This window comes from Caretta caretta, chromosome 21 (genome assembly GCF_965140235.1).
Source record: "Caretta caretta isolate rCarCar2 chromosome 21, rCarCar1.hap1, whole genome shotgun sequence".
NCBI lineage: Eukaryota > Metazoa > Chordata > Testudines > Cheloniidae > Caretta > Caretta caretta.
The window spans coordinates 12,025,163-12,047,948 of NC_134226.1; the positions used below are offsets into that span (position 1 = coordinate 12,025,163).

Genomic DNA, 22,786 nt, shown 5'->3' on the forward strand with positions numbered 1-22,786 from the left:
CCAAGCACAGGTAGCCGTCTATGTATTTGGAGCAGCAAATGTGTGAGAAAACAATGACTGGCACTGTTAGTGGCAATATAAAACTTAAAATAGCTAAGAATGCAGCTCATTTGGAGCAACGGTGTTATCATAGCAGTAATCCCAAATTCTGGGAAGAGGCCATCTGTACAATGGGCTATGTCTGAACTGCTGCTAGCATTTAAACACACGGCCTAGCTGAGCCGACAAATTCCCAAATGATCTTGGCTCTCGCCCCAGATCTCTTTATAGCAAAATTTGAACTCTGACCAAAGAGCTGAATTCTCAATCCATAAATCAAGCCACGTTATTTCTCTCCCAGCTTTTTTTTTTTTCCCCTAAAGCTACTTGTAGCTGACGAAAGCTTATGCTCAAAAAAATCTGTTAGTCTCTAAGGTGCCACAAGTCCTCCTTTTCTTTTCACAGGCCCGAACTTCAATACTGTGTGTTTCATAGGTAAAAATGGCATAAACTGATGAGGCCACTTCTGCAACAGATTCAATATTAAGAATTTGCTGTTCAAAAGCCTAGCTCTTAAAGTTCATGACATTTTTCTTCATCTCATAGGTAGTGTGTATATGCATTCTTCTTGCTTGAATTTAAAGCAACATAGAAGGAGCAGCATCGAGTCGAAATTAGACTCTAAGACTCTTCTTTTTATATAAGGAAAGATTAACAGGAATGTTTCCATCACTTTCTTTGCAGCAATGGACTGAGCTGCTCTGATTTTGTGCTCTCTAGAGAATATGCTTTCCCACTGCAGCTAAGCAGCAGAGCTGGACTTTATTCATAGTGCTGTCCTGTGTTTCGCTTTAGCTATAAACATTAGAAAGCTTACCATCTAGGATCGGATTCTCCCTCTGCAATATTACTCCCAGCGAAGTAAATGAAAGTCACTCATTCTGAAAAGGAGGGATGTAGGGTACAAAGGAAAGTTCTGGGGCCAGAATTGTAGAACACACTTTATGGAGAACCCCAGTAAAGTGCTTCATGTCATGCAAAACACTTGAAAGTCTGCCTTTGTTCTTGATACTACAAACATACATGGGATCTTTGACAATCCAATATTAAGAGCTCCCAAGCAGGTCATAAGGTTGCGCTTTAGAAACTATATTGGGTCTGTAAGGCTGCCAAAGCAGACCCTCTGAGTTAGAAGCTCACCTATGCTGCTAACTTATAAGCCTACAGTTTGCATTCAGCACGAGCAGATAAATCTCTGATATCGTACAATGCTTTATTTTTTAGTCAGGGATTTTAATAAAAGGCTGCATGTGGCCTGGTCAAGGATGAAAGAGGAAAACCCCAAAACACTGTGCCACTCAGCTCTAATCAAGCGCAATCATGCTGTCTTGCATATTAAATCATGACTCAGCAGCACTGTCCTTCACAACCTACGTGGTGATGGATTATTCTAGGCCTATTCTCTGCAGGGAGCTATAAGGCCCACTGGGAGAGATCTGTGTTATTGGAGATTTGTTTTGGACAGTAAAACAGCTGCATGGACATTGTTCACTTCCACTGGCAAGAGAGCTGCACAAGAAACTCCTATACAAATTCAATTTTGTGCTCTGTCATTTGTTCTATAAAAGGATACGGGAGCCATTCACTCCTGAGATCTTGAAGTCATCTAATAACTGAACCACCATCTCTCTATTTGGATCATTGGGGTCAGTGTTGCGGACCTGCGTGGATGAAGATAAGGAACACGAGATACATCATTTCATAAAATTCCTGGGCTAGACATCACTGAGCGTGTAACATGTTTTCCCCTCTCTTCAGGGGCCCTCAGGAAAGGGGGAAGTAGGAGCTGTGCTAAGCAGCGCTGGTGGATCCCAGAATGGTGCATACCCACCTCCAACCTTCCCTACAACCCATTAAACAGCACATAACATTAATATTTTATCATCTGACCAATAAAACTTAAATGAAAAGCAAAGCCACCAGCTCTGGGAGGTGCGAAGTGGAGATTAGGAGGCAAGGAGTTTCAATTATTGTATGACCATGGGACCTGGCCATAACCAATATTCATGGTAGTCCCTGATGGAGGAGATAAAGTACCACCACGTAAAAGAGGTTAAAACCTGGACTGTGTTCCTTAAGTAAATCTGTCAGCTTTGTTCACTTTTACCCCTTTATGGATCAAACAAAAATAGGACCCAGTCAGAGACTACACTAGTCAGTTAAGTCTGTAACCCACTCCTCCCATGTACTATGGAACCAAGAGATGATCCTTGAGTACAGGAGCCATTTTCCAAACTGAGTGGGGTATTAACTCTGAAAATGGACAAAGCTGAACAGAGCTTTCTGCCTTCAGGCACTCACCGACTTCAGCAGTTTGATTTCATCCAGGGCTGTTTCTGTATAGTGCTCAGCACTCTTTACTACTTTCATCGCCACAAACCTCTTCCCCCTTAAACACAGACATAGCAAGTTAGTGATAACTGATCTCCTATTCAAAGACATGGTCTCCAGAATTCTCTTAATTCATGCACATCCAAGACCCGGTTATTAAGGATTGCTTCTTTAGTAACACAGGAAGATAAGTTCCAATTCACTCATGTGAAAACTGTCTCTAGGGCTCTTACAACACCCAGTTAGTTTTCCTTGCCTTATACATTTAAGGTAAACTATGCCTTGACTGGCCTGAAGTGCTGGAACAGAAACAGCTGAACACACAAGCATTCTTTCTGCATACATGCATGCAACATAAATATTAATACTTGTGCACAAGCTAATACAATAATCTTTTTTGACATTGTCTGCACAGCACATGCAAGATCATAAGGGAAGTCTGCTAGTCTTATCTGTGCAAAGATTATCTACTCTGGATTCTTGGCAGAAATGCCAGCAAAAGAACAAAAACCTTACTGAATGTCCCAAGATAGCCACACAGTGGAAAAATGCCCCCATCCTAGTTTCCGGATCACATGGTATCGCCCATTGAATAGATCTCCTATTTTCACAAGATGATAACCACCTGGAAGAAGTAAATGGGAAGTTATCAGTTCAAACCATCATATGGATGTCAAAGAACAGACAGATGGAGCAAGAACCAAGGCTTAGGAAAAATTCACTCAACACATTTTGATAGGCTAGTTAAACGTAATGGGCACATAAGTGTTTTCTCCATGTGAATGCTGCTAGAGTAGCCTCACTGCTTCCTCCTTGGCATTTTGTAAAAAACCCCATTAAGTTTATATGAAAATATGCTCTAATTAAAGTTGAACTAGAATGCTTTAGTATGAAGGTGCTTTTATAGGCAAAGGAGGTGGTCATGCTGGTTTCAGAGATGAATCTTTTCCTACCCCAGTGGGGAAAAAAAAATCCCCAAATTGGACCCAACTATAAGCCTCTGAAAACTGTTTGCAGATGCTGAACAGAGATGTGTTAAGAGTTCAGCAGCTAACTTCTCTGAAGGTTTCAGATGCACTAGTCACATTAGTCACCTTATGTCAGCATGGAGCACACTCTACAATTTACATTTGCACAAGGGATCTGTTTGATTTTAATGGAAGGCCATAGGATGTGAAGGCAAGTTTCACTTAACCCTTTCCCATGCACATGCTGCACTACTCATGAGGATTTCAACCTTTTTTTATATAAAAGGAACGAGGCAATTAATTTTAGGAGCCTATTAAGACTTATGTAACTGCTATCAGAATTGCTGTTCTCCAGAGAATCTGACAGTTGATCTTGTGTATTTTAGGGCATCATGAGGCCTAGGGCTTTAAGAATTCAGCACTTAACAAGTCATGCAGATCACTGGTCCTGAACTGTACCACACGAACATTTCCAGCAGATCCTGTGTGGGCTGGACTGCACATGTACTATCCTCACCAGCAAAATGAGCATGAGTCATCCTAGGATTGATTAGAACTTTCCCTAAAATTGCTCCAGGGAGCTGTGGCATCAGACACCAGAACTGAGAGCAGGGATATTGTCTCTCCTGTATTCCCAATGTCTTCCCTCCTGGTGTCTGGGCAGCATGGGAGAAGAAAGTAGCATCACTGAAATATGCTGAGAGATGAAAAGCCAGGGACAGGGAAACTAAAGAAGGCGGGAGGGGACAGGGACAGAGGGGTCTCTATAACCATTAGAACACACACTCCTATAGAACTTGGAATTGAACCCTGGATTCCAGATTCTAACATACTTGCCGATGACAAGTATCTGTGGAAACCCCCTAGAAAAATGTAAATTTCATCTCCCTCTAGTGGCTGATCCACAAAGATGACAGCCTGCTACTGCTATCAGCTACTCCATTAGCTCAAGTGGCAGAAGTTTGTGCTGTGGATCTAAAGGGTCCAACCATTCTCATGACTCATGTGGGAGTCCAGCTTCTTTTCAAAATGATGTTCTTCTAACACAGGAAAATGTATAAAGATATTAAGGGTGCAAAATCAAGCATTTGGAATTTGGAAAATGCTATAATTAAGATTTCCTGTGCAACATTTCTTTGGTCCACTTATGCATATGCATTGAGTCTCTTTAGTAACATGATCACATACTATTTCGCCCCCCCACAAAACGTCTGCCTCATTCAATGCACAAAATTGATGTTGCTCAGGGATTAAATCACCACTGTGTAGTGAATGAGTTGCTGTCTGTAGAGCCCCTACTTCATTTTGTTGCAGAATTGGAGTGAGTGTTGTGAAGGAGGCAGGAGACTGCAGGAAGGGAAAGGATGGTTAAGGAAGTTGAATGCCACTTTGGAGAAGTGAATTCTCTCTGCTTCTGCCATAAAGTTTCAATAATATACTGGGCAAGTCACTTAAAATGAAATCTCTCCTAAGTGGCTATTAATTTGTTCCTCATTTCCTGAGTACACAATTGGAGATACCTGGGGCTTGAGCTGCAGAAGTGCTGAGCATTCTCTGCTGCAACTGAAGGCCATGGAGATCTATTCTAAATAGATCAAGTGTATAACCCCCATAAGCACTCTGGGGGGAAAATTAGACCCTAGTGGTCTCAAATTAGGCACTCAGATTAGCAGATACTTTTGGCCTTAATCTCTATGCCTCAGTTCCTCATCGGTAATATGGGGGTACCACCACCTTATCTTGAAGGTGTTGTGATGATAAATTTGAAAACTTCTTCTTTGGTGATGAGTGTCATTAAAAAGCCCACAAGGAAATTAATAAATTCTGTATTCAAAACAGGGTCAGAAGGGTGTGCAGTAAATAAGATACAGACACTGGTGAACAGTAAGGATAAAGTAAAAATATTCAATAACTATCCATACAGTGAGCAACATCCAATACCATGTATTGGACGAGACACACGCCTGTGAAAAAAGTGTGATCATAATTCAAGACTGTCACAATACACACGCACAAGGGGGCTGAATTAATGTTGCATGGACAACCTTATTTCTGGCATTTCCTAACCTCTGAAAGCTTGACTTTTCAGTCTTAACACTCCTTTTAAGACAGGTGTTTGTAATTAAGCCTATTTAACAACAGTTTGTCAGTGTTTGCACTGTTATTTACCTGGCCAAACTCATCCAGGGCGCGCTCTCTCTCGCTACCATTTGTGCCATCAACACCAAAAGCCATGCACTTTCCTACATGTACTGTTGATACGTGCTCCACTGTAACTTGTGCTGCCTTGGGTCCATCACAGTAGGACATCTACCCCATGTATTTGTTTTAGTATATACAGTGCTATGCAGTGAACTCCCTGCTGGTGTGGTAGAGCCTATGGATTACTACACCCATTCCAAAATGTCAGGGACAGCCCCCGTGGACAAAGTATATAAATATCTACGGTCACCAGTGTAGACTTAACACTTGTTCCCTTCTTTGCTTTTTCCCATTGCCTGCATTGAATGGTTCTGACCTGCATGAAGAGCTATCTGTGGGCTCAGAGGTCCAGAATATGCTACAGGGGGGAAGAAGTTTGATTGTTTTCATTCATTTCTTTGATAGTTTCTCCCCCCCACCCTTTCATTTTGTTTTTATTTTACTATGTAGCTGAATTAAGTTTTTCATGGGTTTCCCTCAGGATCCAATGACAGGAATGCTCAGGGTCTCTCTGTATAGCCAGAGTTCTTCCCATTCCCTTAACTACTCCAGAGGAGCTCTGCAAGGAGAGCTTGGTAGAGAAGTATGGTGGGCATAACCGACTCCACTCTATTTTCCAAAACGTGCAAGCATTTCCTCTGATCTTTTCAGGAGAATCCCAAGGGAAGGGGACAGAGGAAAAAATGAAAACAAAAGGGTTCTCAAAATTAGAAGGTGCTTTTTTGTTATATTTGTGTCTTGTTGATCTTTTTTCATGTAGCCATCTTGACAGAGTCAGTGTCCTGAGCTGTCAAAGACAAGTTATCACTGAAGAGTGGGCCGCAGCTTTCAGGGATTGCACTGGGAGAACCAAATGCCCTGGATCAGTTGCTAGGCAAGTGTTTGCTGGCTACATTAGCACTTCACCAGTGCAGATTAACACAGAAGGAGTGAGCACAACCAGCCTTAGAGCACGGTTTCCAAAGCCTGTGAACTGTTGCTGCCAGTTACCTGTAACACACCAAAGATTCTCACACACATGTCAGTGGGCTGCAGAGCCTAGAGGGGTACTCAAAGGCAAAAATAGGAGGTAGGTGCACAATTCCCATTGAAAGTCAAAGAGAGCTGGACACCTAGGTGTGCTGTTTTAGAAAATATACCCATAAATTCATTTGTGGGAATAATCTGAGCACTGGTGACATCCTTAAATGATGCATTAAAAACAGAACCCTCAGGTCTGGACAGGTAAAGAGCCTTTCAGATGACCTTTAAAAAAAGGGGTGGCGGAGGGGACAGACTAGGTAGTTGCAGCTGCATGGCTTTGCCATCTTAATGTGACTCCAAAAAAATGCTGCCATAAGCAGAGATTAAAGTCTCAGAATTTAGACTCATCTCCCTTCCACAGCTGACAAACACGTCTTCCAGGAAGAGCTCAGCTAATTCTTTCCTCCTCAAGGCAGATGGGTAATGGGTTTGTCAAGTGTCCTGATGATCAGAGTGCAAAGTATGCAAGTTAACACAGACAGAACAGAGAGGACCAAACTTATCCCCACATCTTAGAGGTAAAAATTTCAAGCTGATCCTGGCTTGGTTTGGTAGCCAAAAGGAACCTCTTCCTGAGTGATGGGAGACCTCACTAACAAGAGTGGAAAAGTTGAAGAATCTTATCGACTGACAATTCTAATATCCACATCACAGTAGTCACAGATTAGCTTCCCATTCTGACAGATTCTCTTTATCCACTCTCTCCTGCTCTGCATACCTCTTAGGAGACAAGGGACAGGGTCTACACTAACTGCATTGGCGCAGCTGCACTGCTGTAGTGCTCAAGTGGAGACGTGCCTATGACTACCGGAGGACAGCTTCTCTCGTGGGCGTAGCTAATCCACCTCCACAGTAGCTATGTCAATGGGAGAAGCTCTCTCGCCAACATAGTGCTGTCTACATCCGGCGGTTAGATCAGTATAATTGTGTCACTCATGGGGTGTGGATTTTTCCACACCCCTGAGTGACAGTTATACCGATATAAGTCTGTAATTGTAGATCTGGCCAAGAAAACATATCAGATTAGACACCACAGTTTAATGTCCTCTGGGGAGAGAACGCCACCAAACTGTATTTAGCATGAGTCTAAAGAGGCAACCTCTCACCTTTACAGTAATCATTTGGATCCTCCTGTTCATCATCATCTGATCCCAGGATTTCCTCCTCTTGTTCAGGGAGATCATTCTCTGAATGAGTAGCAGGGCCTCGATGCTGAGTTTCAGGCCTGAGAGAGAGCATGAACATAAAGTTGCAGACACATTAGGTTTCCATTCAACAGCTTTCACTTTCTTCCATGAGAGAGACTGGAGAAAGGGGAGAAGAGAACGACAGTAAGTGGCCTTCAGAAAACCTGCTCTCGCATTTAAAGGCTTTTACTCCCAGGTTCTGAAATGCCAGGTAGCATATAAACAGCAGCTCTTTCTTCTTCATATCTGAGAAACGCAAGTGACTGTTCTCTAGAGCATTTTTTATAGAGAGAACAAGAAGTGTGCACAATTTTCACAATGAGTTAAAACCCAGCTGATCCCCTGAGATAAGTTACTGCCCTCAGGAGTTCTTCCAGTCTCTTTTCACACTAAAGATTTCAAGTCAGTGAGGTTTTTTAGCAATTTTTATTTTAAGGCACAATTTATATTGAATCTGAGGACCATAAATGAGTAAAAAATGTTAATTAGTTTAAGACTAACATTATGCCCATTACATTAAACCATCCCAGATTAAGAGGATTCAGTGACATTTCTTCGATAATGCAGACCCTTCTCAGTGAAGCAGACTTTCACCATCTGCTTTGAGGAGCAGTTGGTATAAAACAGATCTTAGGAGCTGAAAAGATATCTTGTAAGGAAAGAGGAATTAAAAACTTGCCCTTCAAGAAAATTATTAAGTGGCTGCCATTTTAAAACCTGTGCCTTTTGTACTCCAATACAGAAGATGAAAGTAATTTAAAAGATCCCTCTTTTCTCTTACTAAGAACTGAGAGGTCTATAGATGAAAATTTCAGAGTCTAATTAGCTTTTCACCATATATGCTGTACTGGGTCAATTGCAGGAACAACAGTTAAGTTGGTCAGTGTCACTTTCTGGTTCTCATGCATCAGCACAATATTTTGGTTTCCAATGCTGTAAAGGGGTATTTAAATGCCCAAAAACATAAGTTAAAATTTGAGTGTATGACAGTTTCAAAGCCACACACTGAAACTAGCTGTTAATGTCCCTTTAAGGGATGATATCCTCTAAATCCAGAAATACTCAAAGGAACTATGGAAACTGGTTCAGAGTAACATTTTCTCCCCACTTCTCCATTAGTTGCTAGCTGTCAGTGTTCAGTTTATGCTTATTAACTGAGGGCTGCAGGAAGGTTTTCATCCCCTTGTGATAAAGTACTGGGAAATGCAGAGAATAGGTGCTTTATCAGTTGCATTAACTGTGCCATTAGCAATGGCCAGTTAAAGTCCTGAAAAGGGGAAGTCTTTCATCTGTTTTAAAGCAAATAAAAAAATACTTAGACATAAAACCTTACAGAGCTAATCAACCCCCTTCACAGAGTTATCCTACCAATCTTATATAACGCATGAGTAAGCATGCGGTCTCTGTATCAGTCATGTTTATTATGGTAGTACTTGGTTCATCCATTAGAACGGTGCCCTGTTTTAGGCACTGTACGAACGCTGTAGTAATAGAAGATATAACATCACTAAGACTGCATTTTTAGAAGGTAAGTATAAAACAAAACTACAGTTGACAAAATATATCAATGCATCATCTTTTCTTTATAGCATGACATACTAAGACAAGATTCAGTAATTTACAATGAATCTTTTACTCAGTGTGAATTAAAGTTCTACTGTATTACAACTATTGTTTTCGTAAGTTAGTAATTGATGCCTCCGATCCACCTTGCTTAAAATTCTATTCCCACATTGCTAAAAAAAACCCAACGATCACGAGGGCATGTCTACATTAGAAACGTTACGTTGACTTATAACCACCGCAGTGGTTCATGTCAACACTACCCTCCTTTTGCCAGTGGTGCACTTCCACACCTGGAACACTTCCACCAGCTTAAGAGGGGTGGTGTAGGGGGCTGAGAGCACATCTGGCTCCCCACTCCAGGATGGGAAATTGACAAGTAACAGTTTCTACACAACACTGCGTCGCCCTAATTACACCGACATAAGCTGCTCGTGGAGATGGAGTTATTATGTTGGTGTAGTAGGGCACTTACATCAGCAAGAGCAAGGCTGTAATATGTACACTAACGTAATTATGTAGATAAGTTGCCTTAGGTTGACCTAACTCTGGAGCGTAGACTAAGCCTGAGGCAAGTGCTGGTTACTTCAGTCAATACAGTATTAGATGTGGACTGCAGTTTTAGCTGTTCAGAACTGAACTATAGGAGTCACATTAGTCACCTTATGACAGCATGGAGCACACTCTACAATTTACATTTGCACAAGGGATCTGTTTGATTTTAATGGAAGGCCATAGGATGTGAAGGCAAGTTTCACTTAACCCTTTCCCATGCACATGCTGCACTACTCATGAGGATTTCAACCTTTTTTTGTATAAGCTGAACAAGGCAATTAATCTTAGGAGCCTATTAAGACTTATGTAACTATCAAAATTGCTGTTCTCCAGAGAATATGACAGTTGATCTTGTCTATTTTAGGGCATCATGAGGCCTAGCGCTTTAAGAATTCAGCACTTGACAAGTCATGCAGATCACTGGTCCTGAACTGTACCACACGAACATTTCCAGCAGATTAGCACACTACCGTGATGCATCTATCTGTATTCAATAATCAATGATTCCCAATACTGTCGTTTGGCCTAGTTCAAGACTTTAAGCTAAAAATAAACGGAAAAAACCCAAGCAGTTCTCTGCACCCTGCACAGCTAGTTCAAGTCTGTCACTTTATTTGGTGAAAATTAGAAAGGGAACAAGTTTGTATGCTACCCCAACACTAGGGCAGGTAGCAAATACAAGAGGACAGAACCAAACCGCAAAGGAACGTGGTGTGGCTAGGGCTGTGTTATTTATATTATCATAGCACCTAGCAATACTCCTTATGGATCAGGAGCCCAGTGGGCTCGACGCTGTACAAGCATAGAACGAAAAGGTGGTCCTGTCCTAAGACAGGACACAGATGGATACAGAGATATGGGGGAGTACAAGGAAACAATATTGGTCAGCATGATAGGTAGCTGTCTCAACACACCAGCAGACTACCTGTTAGCAAAGTGGAGTTTTAAGGATGGATTTGAAGAACAACAATGAAGTGGCTTTAAGGATGTTGCTCCTTTCAACCAGTTTGAAAACTTAGCAAGTGGATGATGGAGTGAATAATAAAATGATGGATAGGAAGGGGATAGGCCTTGAAGAGGCCTGAAAGTGAAGACAAGTTGCTTATATTTGAGGTGCTAGAGAAGGGGAGCCAGTGGAGGGATACAAAGAGGGGTGAGATGGTCAAAGCAACCGGCTAGGAAAATTGTCTCTGCAGCAGCATTCTGAATGGATCTGAGTGGGGAAAGATTGCACAGTCAAGGCCAGAAAAAGAGGTTTCAGTAATCCAGATGTGCTATGATGGATGGGAGCCTTGGGAGCTGCAACAATGAGAAGAGTTTGGGTGCTAATAAATACCCAGTTTACAACCAGGGAGACAGACTGAATAGGGAATTTAAATCCAGCAGCCACACCCATCACATTCAGTCTCCTCAATACTGCCCTAAGATTTTTTTTCCTTCATGTAACCAAGTACCACATGGTTGCTTCAGGGAAGGTATGGGATACGGATGAGAACGTGGGGCCACAAGAAGATTCATCTTAAATGGTCCGTAACAAAATGTTTGAAAACCACTGATGTACTTTGCAGTGCTCTTCCTGCAGTGCTCTTCCTGCATCAAGGAAGTTATCAGAAACGACTTAGGCCATTCTGCTGGAAATTTATGACGCCCCTCCCCCCCCCATCCTAAATGGAACTAACATGTCATGGCTATTGACCATCTGGTGTCTGATGCACCCTATAGTTTGCATCACGCACTGTCCCACAGCTGAGATTCAGTCTTGCAAGACATGACCGTTCTACACTACAGTTAATTATTCCCCTATTATTAGCCACATATAACATGGAGACAGATCATCATACCATTTAAAATTTAAAAACTCTCTCCTCCAAACCATCTTTGCTCTACTACTCAAATTCATTAGAAGGCATCGGACTCCCCATAATAGCCTGACTTCTAAAATGCCAACTGCAGGGCCAGATCAAAAGGGGACCCTAATGGTCAAAGTAAGTAACAAGATTTAACTCTCTACTAAATAAAGAACAAGAATTCAGTCAAAACTAAACCCCCAAATATTCACACACAAAAAAAAACCTCATAACATCCACTCTGTCTGCATCCTTCACTCAGACAGCCTAGCCTACAAAGAGGCAGAAAGGGCTGCAGGAGAGAACGAGAGCCCCATTGCCTGTATTTAAAATGAGGGAGTAAGAAGCAAATAGCTGTCAGTACAGTAAAAATGCTAAAAGAAGCCTAGAAAGAAATCACACTTGGGTGATCTATAGCTACTCAGCAGAATTTAGAGAGATTGTGATTTTTATAACTACCATGCTCAATACTGCACTAAAATGCACCCTGAATTTTTATATTTGTTCCCTCTACCTCTTAAATTAATCTCAAGAATTAACTAGATTTGCAGCCTGCCTCTGCAATCACATGATCAGATAATATTTTAAGGAAGAAGAAAAGATGACGTCGAGCTGCAGTATTCTAAGGCAAGCTTGAGAGCTTTCATGGACTTTTCATCCACAAAAGTCTTCATCTAGGGACACAAGTCCTCCCCCCCCCCAAGGAAGCCCTTAAGAAGAGCAGTAGTTCACATGAGACAAAAGAAAAGCCTACCTGCACGAAGCACGGACTCCCATTGATAAAGATACCCCTGAAAATGAACCAACAGTTTTCGAAAGAGCCATTAAAAAAAAAAAATCAGATCAGCTGGCAGATTGTTCAGGCAGCAGAGGTGCCTACACCACCGGTGGAGTGCTGGCTCTCTCTGAAAGCAGCAAAGCTTTGTGCGAGAGAGAGGGAGAAAAAGGATTTGTCTCCACCACCTAGCTGCAGTTGCATAGCACTGCATTGCAGGTAAAGGGCCTTGCAGCAACACGGAGTGGGTTGTTCTCAGCTGATCTTTCTGCAAATTTAGTCATACTCTGGGCTGAACATAAATCGATTTACCACATTTCCTTGATGTTTACCCGATTCTACTGTCTTCCCCCGAGGAAATGCTGAATTCCATCAGATTCAGTTTTATCTTCCTGAACTGGAAAAAGCATCTCCTGATTTTATCTGCCTATTTGACAGCCTTTTATGGGACCAACTTCTGTTGTGGGGGAAGGGAGAGAGAAAGGCTTTTGAGCTTACAGAGAGCTGAAGACCTCTGTGGAAACTTAAAAGCTCGTCTCTCTCAACAACAGAAGTTGGTCCAAAGACATCTCACCCAACTTGCCTCTCTGTCATCCTGGGAATGACATGGCTATAACAATGCATATTCAACAGTCCACTAGATTCACAGCTTCCAATGAGCATGAGTGTTAACCGCTGATAGTCCAACCCTTTTGATATAGAAACCCCAGAGCAATAAGGCAGGAAATGGAGGCTGATCAAGGTAAGAAACATTTTCTGAAGTTATTCCGAACTCCAACAGCTGTGGTTACAGACAGAACTCCTCATCCTTTGTTAAATCACACAAAGATGTGAGAATGTTCTAAATAGTTTAAAAATATTAACTGGACATAGCTTTCTAATGCCAGGTGATCAGCATCTTTCTTGGATGCCATAAAGGTATGTTGGCACACTTATCTTCTGCTTGGTGGAATACACAAGGGGAAACATCAGCAGAAGTGTGACATTAATGTACAATTTCAGAGTTTTTTGGCAATTAATAATGCTTTCTGATAGAAGTACTCAGAATTATATACTATAGATCTTACTCTGTGTACTTACTGAGGCAAATCTCAATCAGTCAAAGATTTCCTCTCAGTAAGGACAGTAGGATTGGGCCCTAATCAATATTTAGCTTAGGGTCAACATTGAATACTTAACTCCCTCAGTTAAATAGTCTTTAGTAAATTCAACACTGCCTTTTAATTTAATAAAAGCTGTCAAAGCCACTTGGCAACATCTACATATTAGAAAAGTCTTAGTTAGATGCAGTATTTTTAACACAATAGCCACAAATTACTGTGTATTTACAGAATATAACAATTACTCCATCAACCTCAGCTGTTCGTTGCAAGAGAGTTTGGCTCCTCAGCTTCTTGTGAGAATCTACTAGAAGGGCATTCAGGTTTGGCCATCTGGTGAGAGAAGGCTGAAAGGGATCCTTTCACTTGTCCCCTAACTGCTTAAACTAGCCCAAATAGAGAGGTAAAGAGAAGATAAAGTCTTTATCCATCAGACACCCTGCTTGCATGGAACCTTTTCTTATTCTCCCATTCTCCACTGATGTTATCAAGAATAGCCAAGCACTAGAGTAGATTGGCCACTGGTACCATCATGCCATCTACCTCTGTTCTGAGCTGGCCTATGTTAGTGCTCTCTATGCTGTTACTATCAATAGACTGCACTACAGCTAGTACGAAGGTGCAAGATTTCTAGACTTGCCAGCATACACAACCTGAGTTTACTTGGCTATTTTTGCATTTCATTATCACATCTAAGAATTTATTTTCTGCACACCCACTAGTCAGATTCCTAAGGAGCTAGAAAGGCATTTAAACCTTCCTTAAGGTGACCAAGAATAAAGGAAGGACCGGTGCCTTTTTGTAGCTGTTTTGTACGAAAAATAAACTTAAAATATTTTCGCCCCTTGGAAATATCAGAAATGCTACATCGGTCTTCGATTGTGTGTACCTGTTAGCAGCTCAGATGTGAAAATGGCGCTTGTGCTAAATGGAGGGCTACAGTGATGAAAGCCAACAGCTTTTCCCCCAAGTGTTGTTACACAAGTGCTAACTAAAAAGTCACACCACCCTTCTCTTAACCTCCTTGTCAAGTACTCGGGTTTCACTTCTATAGTAGCTGCAACTGAACTGTGCAACAGTTTCACAGTAGATAAAGAACCCAGCCTCCCCATTTTGCAGGTCACCTCTCAGAGGCCATCAGCCCCATCTATACAAAGGTGATGAAACCTTTGAGCCATTTGCTAGCTGTGAGTTTAAGTTTTATGTGAAAGGTTTTATCCCCATTACGAGAGAGACTTCAGTTGAGCAATCTTCAGAGTGTATTAAATAATCCAGCATAAACTAAGGCCGGCCTGCACTTAAATTAGATTGACAATAGCCATGCTGGCCAGGGGTGTGAAAAAAAATTATGTCAAGTGGTGTAGTTTTGCTGACCTAACTCCTAGTGTACACACAGCTAAGTTGACAAAAGACTGCTTCCATCAACTCAGCTACTATCCCTTGGGGAGGTGGTATTCCTTCACTGACAGAAACAACTCTCCAGTCGGCAAAGGCGGTGTCTTCAACATGGTATTATGCTGGTACAGCTATAGTAATTTAACTATGCCAGTCTAGTCTCCACATCAGAGTCAAAACCTAAGAGTTACAAGGATAAGATATTGCTACCGACTCATCCTGGAGTTCTTCCAAAAGTTTTCCAGTCAGTTTTCACCGTACTCATCTTGCCCATGTTTTCTCATGTCTGCATGCCCTTCGCAGCAAGATCTTGCTTCACAGACAAGGTGTTAATAAGGTGTTTTTACTTTTTTCCTGGAGGAGACTAAAGCCTTTGACTAGGCTCTTAAACCTTGAATACCAACCCCAACTTTGCTTTTGACATTAGTACATCAGGTCAAGTTCTCCCCAAGAGAACTACGTCTGCCTAATTGCTGTTTCTTAGAGCACCTGCAATGAGTGAGGCAAGATCTTATTAATATACATCCCGTCAAAAGAATGCCTGCTTCTGTTGCCAGCCTCCATTCTTTTCTTCTCCACAAGGTTTGCAGAGCAACAGCATTGAGATCTCTACATAAATTTGACAAGTCATTATTATTTAGATTCAGTCCTGTAGTAGAAATTCAAGTCTGGCATTACAGAATTTGTTTCCAGGTTACCCCTCCCCACCACCTATATATATATAATACATACATACATACATACACACACACACTCCTCAAAATTGTGTATATATATAATATATATTAAAAACTCACACACACACTGAAGTTGTGACACTGGTACATTTTCCTACCATTTTCCTACCTTGAAACCTGCATATGTACCTTTGTTACAACTGCTTGCTAGTCCGTTTCAGCTACATCCTTGAAACTTTTTAAATTTGAAGGAGCTGGGGAACCAAATATAATTCATACTTTATGAAGCAAAGTTACCATCTTGTAGTTCTTGTTCTTAAATATTTTGTAATTATAGGAGATCCACCCACTCTCCCGCAAATTCGGCATAAGTTTTTATTCTCCCTCCCTTTTATTCAAACACAGAATTGGTAGTTGCAAACAAAAGCAGGCCTGTGACATCTATAGCTTTATACTTCTGAAACTGTTAAACTACATCAGCAGGAGTTCTATTGTCAGGAGAAGAACTCACAGGTGGGGAGATATTCTTATAATTCTTTTTGAAAAAGCTATATTTCTCATAGCAGCCAACACATACAAGCACTTTTGTTTAGTGGGAGTTCAGTGTGAAGATTAGAACCCCTGAATTCCACATTAAGATTGTGCTAATGTACACATAAGTGAAATGATTAAGTTTCTTGTTCCTCACTCCCACTCCCTGCACAAGCATTTAATAGTTCTACAAAACAGAACTGTGCCATATCAGCTGCACAAGCTGTGAAGGGCTTCCATGGAAACCAGCAGAGTTTAATTTATGTCTTGTCATGTGCAGTTTGATAATCACTTTTGTATTTGAATGAAAAATCTTGTGGGCAAGTCACCAACTTTTGACATGTGTTCTGAATGCTTCTGGAAGGTTTTGCATTGGTATTAACTAAAAGAGCAATAGGAAAAACCTAACCCAAAGCCCTGAGGGAGGGCAAAGCCTTTAAGGAAGAAGCTGAGGACAAACTTGAGAAGGTCAGGACCAGCAGATATTCCAAGGGAAAGAGAAAAGAGATGTTGAAGAGATGTAATATACAAAGTGAGAAGCCACCATAAATACCATTCTCCTGTGCCCCTGATTTCAGTGAACTCCCTGCTTACCAGGGTGTGAAGATGGGGAGAGGGAAGCTGACTGACTTGCATCTTGTGAGCCCTCAATTAAGTAGTGTTTGTTTTGGGGGCAGAAAACTGACTGATCAGACCCCAATACATCCCAAGAGCCTTACTTGTAGGACTATGGGAATTGTGCACCACTATTTAGATTAAATAAATGGGAGACTGTTTTGTAACACAAATGCTGTACCTGTTTACGCTAGCTGAGATGTTTCCTCATAACTGTACTACAGTGGTCCCCAATGTGGTGCCTGGGGGTGCCATGGCGCCTGTCAGAGCATTTTTGTGTGCCCGCAGGACACACCGCTGGAGAACCGGCTGCCGAAATGCTGCCGAGAAGCGTTCCCATTTCTCGTTGGCGACGCTTCCTGCCGCTTTCCAACAGCCGGTTCTCCGGCAGCCGTGCTCATCAGCGGCATTTTGGCGGCAGAGTGTCTGGTGCCCGCCACAGCATATTGCTATTCCCACAGAAAGGCTGGGGACCATTGCTGTACTACCACCTCTGCATCTCCACCAGGGGTGGTAATGGTGGGGTGACAGGACACCGACACCCTGTTTCTATCCCCAGTCTGCTCTCACACACCTCCATTCCTGCCACTCGGAGCAGACACCCACACTTGGCTCTTGTCTGCCCACTGACCCTCCCTGAGCAATCCCCTTTCCTACTTCTCTGAATTCCAACGTCGCTGCTTCCTCCATCTCCTCTTTGCTGCCAGTGATGGGGTGGGGAGAGAGCTGGTGAAGTCTGATGGCATTAGACTATTTCAGTTAGCAATAGCAGTCAGATTCTAGACTAATTTAAATGCGTTTGTGGATTAAACAGCATGATAGCTGAAGTTTTACTTAGATAACTGATGCAGATCAGAAAATAATAGAATTTTCTCATTACAGTGATTGGCTCTCAACTGATAGAAGCCTCTTAAGAGTCATCATTGGCTCAAATGAATGTGTGGGTCCACTGTAAAAGCCTTTAGAATACCTACAAGAGTGCTTGGGCATGCTAGGAAAGACTGAAAACAGAAGAATATTTTGCATTGACAACATCTGTCAGAGACTCCCAATGGGCTTCACATGGAAAGCTCCCCCTGTTTTACAGATGGGTGAACTGAAGCACAAAGATTAGTGATTTGTTTGAAGTCCATGTGAACCAGAAGTATCAGGAAGAGAACTCAGACTCAACTCCATTCCCGTTTTAGCCACTTAGTCATGTGGCCCCTGGCGTATCAAACAATAGTACACTCCAATCCAAGTACTGCATTTATTTTTAGTCCCTGTACTTCAGTGCTGTTTAGAGTAGGGACCATCCTTTATTCTGTGTTTGTCAAGTGCCCACCACAATGGGGCTCTCCTGGTCCACCACTGCACCTCCCAAGTGCAGTGCCCATCCTCTGGAAGTCAGGTCCCTTTAAGGTATCTCACACTAGGCATTCAAAATTAATCACTTTTGAAAATACAGGCTACAGTCAATATTAATAAAGGACAAAGAAGAGCAGATGACCTTCATAAAATGAGATTTCAAAACCTAGGATCATTTAACCTGTAAGGGAAAAATAACTAGGTAGAGAGAACTCGAGGTATTAAGCTATAAACGGTACAGGGAAAAAAGTCAACCCCCCATTCACCATGTCCCATGACAAAGGATCACTCAATTAACCAGTACATTCAGAAATCAAAAGGAAATACTGCAGAGGATAATCTACAGAAAGACAAGTCAAATACTATAGCTATATAGTCACCATTATTAACTTTGTAGTTATTCATGCCAACGGTAATGAAATGCCATGCTTCAGGGTTGAATTGCTCATGCTGCAACCCTTTCACTCCCTGCATACACAACACTAGAGAACTAGAATGCAAAGTACTCACTTTTTCTGAAGCATCAGATATAAACCACTGCAGGAAGCAGGATATCAGATTTGATGAACCAGTCATCTTATCTGGCATGGGAAAGCCAGTGTGTTAGTCAGTATCTGGACATGCACCTGACTAGTCAGGTGCAGGTCTGTTTCAACAGTCTGACATGAAGAAAACTAGCGATCAGGTTAAAAAAATCGCGTCTGTTTATACTGTGCTGTGGTTCAAGGAATTCAATATGAAACAAAAAGAAGAAAAGGCGTACTTGTGGCACCTTAGAGACTAACAAATTTATTTGAGCATAAGCTTTCATGAGCTACAGCTCACTTCATCGGATGCATTCAGTGGAAAATACAGTGGGGAGATTTATATACGTAGAGAACAGGAAACAATGGGTGTTACCATACACACTGTAACGAGTGCCATCACTTAAGGTGAACTATTACCAGCGGGGGGGACGGGGACGACCTTTTGTAGTGATAATCAAGGTGGGCCATTTCCAGCAGTTGACCAGAACGTCTGAGGAACAGTGGGGGTTGGAGGGGGGGAATAAACATGGGGAAATAGTTTTACTTTGTGTAATGACCCATCCACTCCCAGTCTCTATTCAAGCCTAAGTTAATTGTATCCAGTTTGCAAATTAATTCCAGTTCAGCAGTCTCTCATTGGAGTCTGTTTTTGAAGCTTTTTTGTTGAAGAATTGCAACTTTTAGGTCTGTAATCGAGTGACCAGAGAGATTGAAGCGTTCTCCGACTGGTTTTTGAATGTTGTAATTCTTGACATCTGATTTGTGTCCATTTATTCTTTTATGTAGAGACTGTCCAGTTTGACCAATGTACATGGCAGAGGGGCATTGCTGGCACATGATGGCATATATCACATTGGTGGATGTGCAGGCCACCGAGCCTCTAATAGTGTGGCTGATGTGATTAGGCCCCATGATGGTGTCCCCTGAATAGATATGTGGACACAATTGGCAACAGGCTTTGTTGCAAGGATAGGTTCTTGGGTTAGTGGTTCTGGTGTGGAACAAATAGTTCTTTCTACAACTGCTTTGAATTTGAGTGAATTTTTTAGTCTCATTTTTAATCTCGAGTTTTAAGTTCAGCAGCATCACACAACAGATCTTTCCTCACAACAGATGGAAGAGAACAGTTGCATCTTCTGAATGTTTGCGATATAAACTGCACTGAATATCAAAGTTCCCAGAAACAGACCATCAGAGACCTTGTATATCTAGTTCTATTATAATTTACAGGAAGTACACTTAATGCTCAAAGATGACACACAGCATCACAATTACAGGTGTAATCTACACTTCAGTGAATATGCAAGCCCAGAAATTTTCAGTTAAAATTGGCTCCCTGTTAAATTGACTTTACAACTGACGCATTTTTGACAGCTACAAAGTGACAACAGCTAACATCTGTGGGCTGATATCACCTTGACACCCTCCAATTCTAATTCTAAGTACTAGAACTCCTACAACAAAAGCAGGATGTAGTCCAACAATAGGATACAAGTCTCATCAAATTAACCTTGTAACATGATCAAAGAATGCTATTGCCTTAGACATGTTCTTACTATATCTCACTGCTGTTATAGCTAACTAAGGATACTCAAGATTAGCAGAGCTGAAATTAGATTTTCCCATTGTATTTTGATTCACTGGAACTCATGTCACACACATATATGCTGATTTTGCAGCATCTCCACTTGCTCTGTTTCACATGACCCAGCAGACTAGTGACAAAACTATTTCTTGCTGAAGCACAGAGTTTTTGCAAGTTTCAATGCACTAAAGAATCACAAGCACTAAGCTTAGCAGGGGTAATGTCACAACCTGAATGCCCTTGCTCCAAACAAAAGTGTTGGCATTCAAATGCATTTTAATTACCAAGTGTTCTATTGATTATGGAAGAATACATATAGAATTTTACTGGAAATATATTGCGAAGTTCTCTCAACCTCAACTCCATCATTACCAAGGATTTAATAAAAAAAGACACTTTGTAAAACTGCTGTTGTACAGATGGTGCCTTGCAACAATGTAGGATAAACAAGGAGGGAAAACATTGAGGGCCAGATTCTACTAATCAATTTCAGTGTGATTTCTCCTGGAGTAACAAACTCAATGAAAATAAGGGGAGTGGGGAAGGGAGGTGGCAGGCAGAATTTGACGGGGTGACAGGATTCACTGGAAAAAAAACCACTAAAAAACTTAACAGTCAAACAAATGCCGGAACTTCCTATAGTAAGCAGTGATGGAATTGACTGACTAAAGACATTATATACGGTCAAACATTCAGGACACCCTCAGATACTTTAATGACTTTCCTGTTTGGTCACCAGTTACTAAAAGACACTTCTGTGTATTTGATTCCTTACTTCACTCTGTATCTGTTCCTTCACCCTAAAGTATATAGTATAATGGTTAATATATCTAGCAGCCTTCTCAATTAAAAACCTTTCAACTGATAGCATCAGAAATTTACCATCTATGTTGACAGTTCATTTCAGTTTATAACTAAGGGCTAGTAACTTGACTTTTTACATGTAAAGAGCTCTCCCTACCCATTCTTTATACACACAGTAGTTCAAAAAGTTAAAAAGCAAGCCCTGGAAAAAGGTAGTAAAAAGATTCAAATTATTTTCAAAGCAAGAAGTGGCCACCTTCTGGACAATCATAATCTAAATGGCTCTAATAAGTTACCACCTGCTCCACCCTAACTGTGTACAACACTACCACGGGATTGCACCCTCCCACTCCTTTGCCCCTCTTAAACACATAGGAAATACCATAAAGTGGAAATAGTATTTGTTGGGTAACTTGAAGCAACAGGTAAAAGTTAAAGAGTGGATATTGTGAAATCTGTAACATGACTTGTTGCAGAGTAACAGCCGTGTTAGTCTGTATTCGCAAAAAGAAAAGGAGTACTTGTGGCACCCTTAGAGACTAACAAATAAATTGGTTAGTCTCTAAGGTTAGTCTCTAAGGTGCCACAAGTACTCCTTTTCTTTTTATAACTTGTTGCAAAATACGTCATTAATTTTTCCGTTAAGTATAATCTCTGTTCCACCATTTGAGACATATCTCAACAAAGTATTTGCTATTTCACTAACAGTTTATACCTAGTATATTTTAGAGAATGATTTGCACTAAAAATTGGCAAAACATGAGTGACAAACTAATTCCTTAACCATGTCAGCCACTCTCTAGCTAGGGACCGAGTCCAACATGCATGTTGATCAACTGCAGTAGGGAAAATGCTTTTAGAATTAAAGCTGCTTAGCCAGATGTTCAAAAGGTTGCTAATCAGACAAGAGCCACCATCCTCCCAGAGTAAGGACAGGAATACACACACCACCAAGTTACAGTATTTTATGATTAATCCCAATTTGTTCTTCCACTGCAACCAGCAGCTGTGTCTCCTCAGAAGTAAAAATATTTTTCTTCAATTGCCCTTTCGTCTCTCCTCCTTATTAAAGATCTGACCCTACTGGATAGAAAGCCAAGAACCAATTTAAGTAACGGCCACTATATTTACACAAGGCAGGCTGGTTAAAATGGACACTGAACTGTTTTACTGTAACATTTAACCTCAGAACAGTGAGATCCTTTACTGCAGCTCTTCGATTATTACTTCATGCCAACTTATTGCAAACATCCCACAGATATTACCTGGTGTCTAGACCTGCTCTAGAATACAAGCATGCAATTAGTTCACAATGTCTCTGCCTCAACACTACACTTTCTACCTTCCTAGCAACAATATATTTTCTACAACTTCTGTGTTCCCTTCATCCCGCAAGCAGGACAGGTCCAAGCAGAAAATCCTTTTCTGTGTGATGTCATACCAAATAAAATACAGGCAGGGAGGGGAAAAAAGCTTTAGAGGGCCTCGTACGATACTAGTGCCACTTTGGACATTCTATTTAAATCACTACGTCAGTTAAGAATGCCGAACTTTATACAACAGATCTGAAGACCATGCCTTGGCATGCAACTAAATTCAGTAAAGATATACAATGTATGTGCAGAGGACAACATTTTAGAATTCAGCTTGCAGGAGGCCTGGGTATTATTGATGACTATCACTGACTCACTATGTGACTTTTTTAAAAGCAATAT

The 22,786-nt window shown here is 41.3% G+C and overlaps 1 protein-coding gene across 3 annotated transcripts in view; it reads right to left on the reverse strand.

Moving 5' to 3' along the window:
- SRPK1 (SRSF protein kinase 1) overlaps nt 1–22,786 on the reverse strand; it is a 45,224-nt gene that overhangs the window by 18,381 nt on the left and 4,057 nt on the right. For 2 of the 3 annotated variants that reach the window (XM_048826482.2, XM_048826483.2), the window contains exons 3-6: nt 7,670–7,788; nt 2,887–2,995; nt 2,341–2,428; nt 1,613–1,700 (exon numbers count right to left, since the gene is read on the reverse strand). In XM_048826482.2, coding sequence (XP_048682439.1) covers nt 1,613–1,700; nt 2,341–2,428; nt 2,887–2,995; nt 7,670–7,788 — 404 coding nt within the window. Of the gene's footprint in view, nt 1–1,612; nt 1,701–2,340; nt 2,429–2,886; nt 2,996–7,669; nt 7,789–12,469; nt 12,628–22,786 lie in introns of those variants that run through there. The other variant, XM_048826485.2, reaches the window with a different exon arrangement.